Source organism: Nipponia nippon, unplaced genomic scaffold (genome assembly GCF_047370975.1).
Source record: "Nipponia nippon isolate SJK-2023a ecotype South Korea unplaced genomic scaffold, ASM4737097v1 scaffold_8, whole genome shotgun sequence".
In the NCBI taxonomy this organism is placed as follows: Eukaryota; Metazoa; Chordata; class Aves; order Pelecaniformes; family Threskiornithidae; genus Nipponia; species Nipponia nippon.
Genome location: NW_028262402.1, coordinates 45,886,952 through 45,897,866, shown reverse-complemented (window position 1 = coordinate 45,897,866; position 10,915 = coordinate 45,886,952). Strand labels below are relative to the sequence as shown.

Below are 10,915 nucleotides of genomic sequence, written 5' to 3'. Positions count from 1 at the left end.
GACTTCCAGATAAGTGAAGTAGGTTCCATTTATTTCCATTTATGTGGATACCCAGAAGATTGAAACTGACAGATTTCCTGCCCTTTTAAGGTTAGGAATATTTTCTTTTTTTCTACCTCTTATTCTGTCTCTCTAGTGAAACCACTCATAGGAGCAACTTGGCGAATATAATTATGCTTTATCCATACACACAATTATGACAAGAGGCTAATGGGTACAAACAGCAGCCTTGATGGCTTTGAAATTTGTGAAGTTTATTGCAATGCCCAGAGAACGTTAGAAAGTATGGTATCTTGTCAGGCATTTGATCTTCTAATTGTTTACTATAATGTATTGGTTTGAAAAGTGGGTGGGATAAGGTTCTTGAAGTTACTAGAATGGGTAGGATCCTGGGCCTGTCTTTGAAAATCTTAGTGTCTGCATCATCTCTTTTCCCATCATCTTCTCTCCTATTTTCATATCTGCATGCTTCTTTTTTCTACCCTCCTTACCTGAATATTTTTCTTTTCTTCTGTTTTTTGCTTTCTTTGTTTTCCTTTCTACTCTGCCTTCTGTCTCCTGGGGCATCTGTTTCCCAGGTAATATTTTCAATCAAACCACTGAAACACATATTGTATTCTCACTTGGTAGTTACTTGTGTAAGCCATTCCTAGAATCTTTTAATTAATTTCTTTAACACTGGGCCTTCTGCTAATTTGCAGATCTTTTAAAAATCCTCACCACCATCACTACCACCCCAGCAAAAAAACCTGAGAGAAGATCTGCGAATTAGAAAAGATGCAGGCCAAAGACAGCAATCCACCAGATGGTGGCTATGGATGGGTTGTGGTAGTGTCAGCCTTCGTGGTGATGGGCCTCACTGCTGCCGTCCTCAAGACTTTTGGTCTGTTCTTTGTTGAAATCCAGCAGCACTTTGATGAACTTGCAAGCACCACTTCCTGGATCACATCAGTAACTATTGCCATCTTTCATTTAGGAGGTAGGTAGAAGTGCTCCTCTAGCACTTTATTTTAATGTCTTACCTACTCAAGAAATTTTGAAGAGCTTCCTTAAAAAAACACAAAAACTGGAAAGAAGTAAGAACAATACTTCCTCCTTCGGTTTTTACAGAAAATTGGCATTTGCTTCCTCTCATAAAAATGTTTCCATGCCTGAGACATGGAATGGGTTAATGAATGAGGACTCTGTATATACACAGGAATCTGATTGCCTTAAAGAACTCCATGTACCTAGAGTCGTGATTCAGTTTTCCTACAGGCTTTTAATCAAACTCATTGGACATAATCCTAAGAACTGCAGAGCTTGTTGGATCAGGCTCTTAAACCAGTTTGTGCAAGTTCACTGATCTCACAGTGACTGTCACTTTTTCAAAGTACTTTAAGACATAAGGACTGTGACCTTGCCTAACAGATAAGCCATCTATTACCAAAATGGTGACTCTCAGTCCTGCTTTCCCCCCACCTCTCCTTTTTGTCTTCATCAAGATCCCCCTTTCTTCCATGTATTGCCAGCTCTGGCTGTCCTTTTTCCCCCTTAGAATGATTCCAAGTCTTTGATCTAACAGAAAACTCACTGAGTTAAAAAGAAAAAAAAATTTCAATTCACTCACAGAGAGCATAAGGAAGACAAGACGATGCAAACAGAGAGTAAGGGAAGAGAGAGTGAACTATCCCAGTCAAAGGCAATGAGCTATGGGATCAGGTCAAATACCACATCTCACCAAACGAAGGTGGGAAAAGTATCAAACATACTTCATTTGACTCTTAACTTAGTTGTTTACAGAGTCCTTTGGCCCTTGTAAACTGGATGATCCTTTGCCATTACGGTGAGGATTCCAAACATGTGCAGGCAGGAACTGTACAGAATTTGTGAAGTCTGCTCTACATATTCTCATGTAGATACAGAGTTGCAATAGGTAACTACCCTTACGTAATAAATGCTACCATAATTTTGTTTGTGAAGACACTTCATTGCATAGACACTATATAATTATATGCATCCTACTCAGTCCACACCTGTTAGTATTATTGCTTGTAATTGCAGTACTTCCAAAGATCATGAGCAACTGATCTTTCTTTGAAAAATGTATTCAGAAGAGCAAAACAGTAATTCAAAGTCAAAGTAAAAAGATAAAGCAAAAGTCATGAGTTGAAAAGATTTTATCTGTTCTATAAACTGCTATACTTGATTTGCAGTATTAGAGCTTGTTTCATTCTGACAGAAATAATTAATTGAAAAATCAATGAAAAACCTGCTTTTCCACCTACTTCACAGACTATGGAGATGAATAAATGGTAATATATCAATTTGGCTTACAAATTAGACTTATCATTGACCTATTGTGATAATATTTTGTCATTCAGGCATATGAACTTAATGAGAAAAAAGGAAGCCAACGTGGGAGAATAAAAGAACTCAAAGCCCTGTGTTAGGTTTTTTTGGTTTGTTTTGTTTGTTTGTTTGTTTTTTAATATATGTTTACATTATATAGGAATGTATCAAGGATAGAGCATATCAAGTAATAATATTAAGTATAAACCAGCAAAACTGTATTTGTGTAGCCAGGTGTGAGGCTGGCCTACTTCAAAGGCGGCAGCTATAACTTTCAGCAGAAATTGTTTTTCATCCTTTGAAATCCTATGAAAATAATCGTCTTTCAGTGAATACAGCTTGATGGCCAAATGTGCCAAAACCCTTATGTATAGCAGTTCATAATCTCTCGGGTCACTAGGTAATTTTCCTTATCTTCTCCTGCCTTTGCTTCATTTATAGGGACCAGAAGACTTTCTGCTGAAGATCATCTGAGCCTCCAGTTCTTTGATCATCTTTCCTGGCCTGGCTTAGTCTTTCTTAATATGTTCCTCTGGGAAACCTTCAGTGTCATTTGGCTCAGTATGAAGGATGATCAGTGAATTATTGATTTTTCCCATTTGGATCCTTTCAACAGCAGCTCTGTGTCTTGTGTGGAAGGAGAGCACGTGCTTCTACTTTTGGGGTTTGCACCTGCAACAGGCTGTTCAATTTACCACAGCAAGAATTCTCCTCATCACACACATAGGCCTTCTCTTGGTACTGATGTACATCTCCCATCACCTTTCTCTTTGCACTGTGTTTATCATCCCTTTCCATTGCTTGTAAGTTTTCTGTGTATTGCCCTTTATCCTTTCAGACTCTGGACCCTGGCTATCTTCTCTGTTTCCAGTTCTGTGGCTAGCTTCTTTCTTCCTCCTGCTCCCCCATATTCAGTTTCTGCCTATTTATTCTCCTCATTCTCTATTAAAAAAAACTGCTTTTTGGTAGTATTTCTCCGCCAGCTGCAGATCTTTTTCTTGTCTTTAAGCACTTCTGTGGATCTCTTGTTATCCTGAGTCTACTTTTCTCTTTTTTTGTTCATCATATATGTATGACTCTCCAACTGTATATGCTTTATCCTGCCTCATCCCTTCCACTACATCTTACAGACCATGACTGAATTCCAGTATAATTTTTACATGCTTATCAAATCATTGTAATTTTGCTGTAAATGCTGATGAGACATTTGAGGTTTGTAGGACTTCTGCCAGCTACCTGCTGTCAGACAGTGTACATCCTGCAGATTTTGCAGCCATTAATATCTCTCTGCCAGGTTTATCTCACTTGTCCCAGCTGCCAAATTCTCTTCTTTCTTATCTTACTTAACACAGGTGAATGTACAACAACGTGCCCCTGCAAACTACTATAAAACTTGCCTTGCTGACTGCCCTCTCTTCATTGTCTCCCCACTTATTTCAGTTTATAAGCATGGTCCTCGTTAACCGAATTTCATTTTATCCCCGAGCTCCGATTTCCAGAATATCAGTAAATTGTAGGGAGCCGACTCCCTGTTTGCACTATGAAACCCCACTGAGGACTGGTGGTCTCAGGTGTTACTTGGGATCCCTCTAGTGGCCATGGTTATTTATAAAAAATCCTGTAGCTGGGGTTTGAAACTGTTCCCATAGAACAGAATGCGTTTCCATGATGGGTATGGCCGTGATCTTAACTCTGTGATGCTGATGGAAAAACAGCCAGGCGATATAACTGATCCTTACTTAAGCAAAAATATCCCTAACATTTCAGGTGCTTTCAGACAGTGACTGGAGACCAGTGCTTTGGTTTTGGGAATTGCTGCACCAAGTCAGATCTGTACCTGGCGCAACTTTGCCCTCATGTGTTGAAGAGTTCCTGCAGTCTGCTGAGAGAAACTACCACTGAAATAAAAATTTAAGAAATGAACTGCAAATTCCCTGGAAAAATATTACCTCAAAATAAACCTCAATTTTTGGTCCTTTATAAAACATTTGCAAATCCATGAACAGATGATTTTACAAAGCTCTAGAAGATAAAGATTAGTTTTCTCCAGAAAGTTTTCATGCCAGCCATATCAATAATACACTTGCAAGAATACAATTTTTATAGCTTAACCTAGAGAATCTATGGCTGTGGTTTCTCTTTCTGCTAAAAGGCTACATGAATTTCTGTCATGTTGTTAGTTGCATCCTTACATGAAATTCAGTAGAACTGTTTTGCAAGGAAGGTGCTGAAATGCTCTTTCCCTTTAAAAAAGTCCACATATTTTTAATATATTTTAAAATCTGTGCTGCAAGGACAGTCATTTCCCTATCAGCAAGGATCCAATTTTAAAATCTCAATTGGCCCCCTTGTCCAGCAGAATTCAGGCTGTTTGAGACAAGCATTATAAGGGTATTTCTCCTCCAAATGCTTTATTTGATTGTTTGGTCTGTTGGTCAGCTTAATGTTCCTAATATATTTATCTTTCTCTTATTTTGCTGCTGATCCAGCCCCTGTTGCCAGCTCACTATGTGTACGGTACACCCATCGGGCAGTTGTGATCACTGGAGGACTCCTGGCTTTTTCAGGAATGGCACTGGGATTTCTTGGACTCAGCATGGTCTGGATGTATGCAACAACTGGCTTCCTGCAGGGTATGACTTTATGGCTTTATGGATTTCTTTCACCAGCAACTCAGCCCTTATTTGAGGGTGATAATGGTAGAGTTTTAAAATCTGATTTCTGTTTTGATTTTATGAGCAACTAGAACCAGCAACCCTCTTTAAAGGTCAGTTCCCTCATGTCCCACTCTGGAAGTTAGAATTTGTGCTAGAAACCTGCAATGACAAAGAAGGTGAATAGTTAGATGATAGTAATTTTCACCTGCAAATTATATGCAACCAAAAAATGAAAAGTGGTTTATTTTTTGCTCAGAGCCAAGAGCTCTGTGAAGGTTTAAAGAACCTAAAGGGTGCTGAAGTACAAGGAGGTAGACATCCCAAATTTTGTACTTGCTATCAAATAATCTTATATTTTGAACACAGGCCCGGGCTTATTCCAATCCTTTGCTTTACTCCAGGTGAAAACAGGCCAGAAAGTTGTCTCCAACAGCTAGCAGGTTTTCCTGGAACAGGAAGCGACGCTGGCAGGGAATAAAATAAGCCATTCCCAGTTCCATGCTGGATGCCTGAGAAAATGTCTGGAATTTGAGCCCTTTGGCAGTTGTGGGCTGCCAAATAGTTTCTAGGGAGCCATTAAAATCACTGTAAGTTAGAGCAGGTTTGAAGCCTGCTCAAAGCAGTCAGGCAAGAAAATGAAGAACAAATAGAGGTAATACACCAGCTTTCTTCATGTCCTCCCTCACTTTCTACCCTGAACACAGCTCAGCTTAACCCAGCAATCTGATCTAGTATCAGCCTTAATTAGGACAGCATGGACACTCTGAGATCTGTCTAGTTTCTACCACATGGCCATATGATTTCTCACCCAGTGACAAACTGTCAAACCAACTTTTTTTTTTTTTTTTTTTTACAGTGATGATATAATAGTGTATACTTCATACTTCTGCCTTTTTGTTTGAACATACAACTTATTCTTACAGAACATACACCACAAATATACTCTTACACATAGTGTGGCTGAGCTCATGCTTCTGCTAGGAACAAAAATGTTTTTCTTTTGCCAGTTTTTAACTTTGCAAATCTACTACTACTGACTGCTTTATTTTCCACCTTCACAAAATACCTCAATAGTGTCTAATTGGTGCTATCTGTATTGGTGTTTTTCAGGACTTGGGATTTCCTTTTCATGGACACCAGCCATTAGTATTGTTAGCCATTATTTCTCCAAGAAAAGAGCTTTGGCCAATGCTATTGCCAGTGCTGGAGAATGTGCTTTTGCATTCACGTTTGGGCCATTTTTCCAGTGGTTGATTAGTCAATATGGATGGAAAGGTGCCCTCTTGATCATAGGCGGCATCCAACTCAATATTTGTGTCTGTGGAGTACTGATGCGACCCCTGGCAAGCAGTTGCCTCCTTGAGGCTAACCATTCTGAAACTGAGACACCACCTGGCAATGGTACATCTAGGACAGACAAAGAAGATGAGTCTCCCATCACACACAAAACCTTCAATTGGATGCTTGTGAAGCGGCCAGAGTTTGTACTTTATGCTGTTTTTGGTATATTAGCTGCTATGAGTTTTTTTGTTCCTCCGTTATTTTTAGTTCCACTTAGCTACAGCCTGGGCATAGATGAATCGTGGACTGCATCCCTCCTGTCTATTTTGGCTATGGTGGACTTTGCAGGCAGACTGCTATGTGGCTGGTATGCCAATCTGCACGTTACCAAAACTGTTCATTTGCTGACAATGACAATTACACTGATCAGTACTTCCCTGATGCTGTTGCCACTGGCTAACAATTACCTGTCCTTGGCAATATTCACTGGCTTCTATGGATTCTTCTTTGGCACAACGGTCGCTGTTCACATTACAGTGCTAGCTGATGTTGTAGGCATGCCAGATTTTGACAGTGCTCTAGGGCTTTTCATGCTCATTCGAAGCACTGGAGGTTTTGTGGGGCCTCCTCTTGCTGGTAAGTTAAGATGATACTTTGCCAAATATAGTTTACAAGAAGAAAGGGGAATGGTAACCCGAACTAAAAAACCTGGATCTGGACCCAAATTTCCCCCTTTTTTAGCTCAGGGGTATCTGGACCAAGGAGTATATAAAAACAGAGAGTCAGTTTAATTCCTCTCCAAAATATCTTGCTCCCTCTCTTCTCTGTGGTTTTAGAGATGGCTGTTCAACATGAAAGCAGGGAAGAATGGCAGGGATTGCATGGTGGTGTTCCTGCTTTGTGAATCCCACAGAATCCCACCTGATGGACTCCCACTGCCTTGCTACGAAAGTGTACCTTTGGGACAAGCAGCAGATCCATACTTTCAGAGAAGAAACTGAAATTTGACACTAGTGATGTTGCATAAATGCTGGTATTGTTGGGAGGGTTTCTACAGAAGGTCAAAATGAACAGCTTGAAACATTTGGCTACGTGAACCTCAAGGAAATATTCACAGAGATGCCTGCTGTTTTCAGACAGCATTTGAGCTAACCGCTATAATAAATGGGGGAGGCAACACATAAAAACAGTGGGAAGAGAGAGCAGACAATGAGACAGCACACAGATTTATGGGCTGGCAATGAGACAAAGTCATCTTGGAAAAACGCAAGACAAACAAGCTGCAAGTTGTAGGGACTTTACAAGGTGACATGGCAGAAAAATGACCATTGTGGCTTGTAAAATGCAGATCTGAGTCCTCATCCAAAGACCACTGCTCACACACTACAGTGACTTTTGTGGTGATAACACCACTAATAGGTTACAAATGGGTCAGACTGAATACTGGAACATTTTAATTCACTTTTGAAAATATAGGAACCAGGAAGATTTATAGAGAATTTGAGTCAGAACAGTAGCAAAAGTATCTTGAGAAGATCTGAATAAAATACAAAGTTAACGAGACACTTACATAGTGGCTGGTCACTAGTGCTGATTACCTGGAGATCAGTGCGACCCCTTTGTGTATATACAGTAAGCTAAAAAAAAGGTATGGAAGAGGAGGGAACACTAAGTGCTTCTGGAGCTCTCCTCTCCTACTTTAAGAGTAAAATCTAAAAGGTCTGGATTCAGAGTTCCTTAGCCTAACAGGGCTGATGTTAGATTGGAACGATGGCTAGAGAGTACACTAAATGTGGACAAACTTTCCAATGGGAGACCAAGCAAGCAGCCTTCATCAGCCCACAAATGAACCTGCCCTTGTACCCACAGAGCAGCCGATACTACCACATATACTGCTGCAGTACTGCTACTATACTACTGTTCTTTCAGTACGGTACATAATGGCATTAGGTATTTTGGTTGGCTTAAAGCTACCTAAAAACCAGGGTCTTTTTGTTAACATCTGTGACTCTTTGTAAATGATGAGCAGGAAAGCCCATAACACTGCAGGCAATGTCTCCAACTGTGTCTCCAGCAGAGGCCTCTCCTTTCCTTATTTAAACTCTCTTGTGCTGTACGGTTATGGTCCAAATTACAGCAACTAATGGCAGCTACACCACAGAACGTGGGGCTACTCAGATACAAAGCTGCATGATTTGGTTTTTGTCTGCCATTACCTTCATTGTCTGCCATGTTTTAGGTTGGAAAGTGCTTCAAACTGCATAGCATTTTGTTTTACTAGCAATTCACATATGCAAAGTAAACGAGATGTGAATTTTGTTTCAAATTTTAAAATGCTATAATGGGGTGATGTTCCATGCACTCATGATGTAGAAAGCTCCAAGACAGGTATGTAGCCAGCATACTCCCTTTCTGAAAGTATATGTTGAGACTGCTGAGCTAATTCACGTTAGCCTGCTTTCTATCAATCACATTGCTGTCATTTGTTTCTTTCTAGGTCTGATTGTGGACATGGCTGGTGATTACAGAGCAGGCTTCTACATGGCAGGAGCCACTCTTGTCCTGTCAGCTGGATTTTTAGTTACTTTAGATCAATTCCAACAGAGAAAAGAAAGAGGAAGCCAGACTAATACTAAACCAGAAAAGTCAACATTACCCTACCCTTCCCTCCATCCCCTGAAACTTCAAAACAGAAGGTATCGAGAACATGATGTAGTGGTGTGACTACATTGGACATCTTACAGCATTTCAGGACATATGGAAGTGTTTTATTTTCTCCAGACTCAATACTAGTAGGATTTATAAAATGATGGAAGTTTTGGATAGGAATGTTTGAAACTGAGGAAGAAAGTTGTTGGTTTACAAGCAAACCACACCAGTAACCATTTTCACATTTGATGTTGAAGATTCATTTTGACTATACAAGTCTTCAACACAGTCCCACAGGGCCGTGATAAGCAAACTAGGGAAACTGTGGTCTAAATGAAATTACCATGAAGCGTGTGTGCAGCAAATAGAAACCCTCCCTCCAAATACAGACTGCAGCCATCACTATCAAATAGGAAGAGGCATCAGCTCACAGGCGTTTAGCTTGGGGAAGTAGTGTTCAGTATTTTCAGTAAACAAGTTGGATGTGAAAGCAAGAGTACATTAATATAGTGTTGAGCTAAAGGGTTTGCAGGTACTCTACAGAGCAGGGCTGGAATCTGATAAATAAATAAACCTGACAAATGGGGTAAGTTACATGAATAATAGAATTCAGTAGAGAGAAATGGATTCCTAAATATCAGAAGTAAAAAGCAAAATACACACACATAAAATGGAGAAGGATTGATGAATAACAGAGATAGACCTAAGGCTACAGTGGACTTCAAACCAAGTAAGAATCCCAAATGCAACCCTATGTTAAAAATAGTAAATGTCTTTTTGTGCTGTGGTAAGATAAAGGAGATAATGATGCTTCTAAGGCATTAACTGGAAGAGGTACATAAGTTGGAAAAAATTAAGTGGAACGAGAATGAGAAAGGTTAAGAAAGCACCGCCTAAAGAAAAAGTGTAAGAAATGAAATAAAGTTTGTCTGGTTTAGAAGATGAAAGGTTGTACAGAGCATGGGAACAGACTTTAAATCCATAATAGGTTAAGGTAAAGAAGACACAATTAATTCCTTTCCTTGTTAAAGCAATTAGTAATTGATACAATTTGCAGTAAGGCAGAGTTATGTAATGGGGAAAAACCTTCATTGTAGCCTGTTAAGCATAGAAACAGACTACAGGGAGAATATGAAAACAGAGATATCAGAGAATAGATAAGACATGAGGGAGATTCTAAATATATTCAGTTGTGCTTCAGAACAGTGGGACGGACTCGATGACTTGACCTGAGGTCCTCTTTAGTTCCACATTTCAACTATCCTGAGGGTCTTTGAGCAAATATTCAATTTATGGGAATAAAAAGAGTCTGTATCCAAATCACTTTTTTTGGGGTTCTGTTATTTTATCAGGTGGAAGAGAGAACACAAAAGAAGGGAGGGAGGGCTGCATCACATTTAAAAAGAAATAGTAAAAATAAAAACCATAGCACTTAAAAGCTTTGAAACTATTACAAATGTCATAGCTGCCCTAGTTACGAACTTCAGAAATTTTTACTATTGAAACACTTTATCTGTGAAGCCAAGTTTAACATAAATCACTCATCTAAAATAATTATTTCTTGTCTTATAAAAGTAACAATTATTTCAAAAATTTAATTTAACTTACAAGAAATTAGCTGAACCACTAATAAATCAACTATCTGTGAGGGCTGGATTGCAGAACACACATTGGAAGAAACACAGCTGGGTGAGCAAAGTCTTGTAGCAAGGCCCTGAAATTTCTGACAAAACATTTTTCAATCATGTCAATTGAAAAACTTAGATTTTTCTAGAAAGTATTATTCTTCAGTCTTCTGCAGTGTTCCAATATTTAAAATAACTCTTCATTTTATAAAATGAAAGGAAGGGGAATTGTTGGAGGGGGAAGGAATGGAGGGATGCTTAATAGATGCAGTTTCCACCTCTGACTTTCTATTAAAATTCTATATTTTATTTACAAGCTCAGTCACTGATTTCTGTATTTTGATATGTCCTGACATCTAACACAGGCAGTAA

At 39.2% G+C, this 10,915-nt stretch overlaps 1 protein-coding gene across 1 annotated transcript; it reads left to right on the top strand.

Moving 5' to 3' along the window:
* The first annotated feature begins 777 nt into the window (after positions 1–777).
* Positions 778–9,491, top strand: LOC104021399 (monocarboxylate transporter 13). The gene is made up of 4 exons (XM_009474949.2): positions 778–979; positions 4,821–4,964; positions 6,099–6,905; positions 8,767–9,491. The coding sequence occupies exons 1-4, from the start codon at positions 778–780 to the stop codon at positions 8,991–8,993; spliced, it is 1,380 nt and encodes a 459-aa protein (XP_009473224.2). The 3' UTR covers positions 8,994–9,491.
* Positions 9,492–10,915: the final 1,424 nt, after the last annotated feature.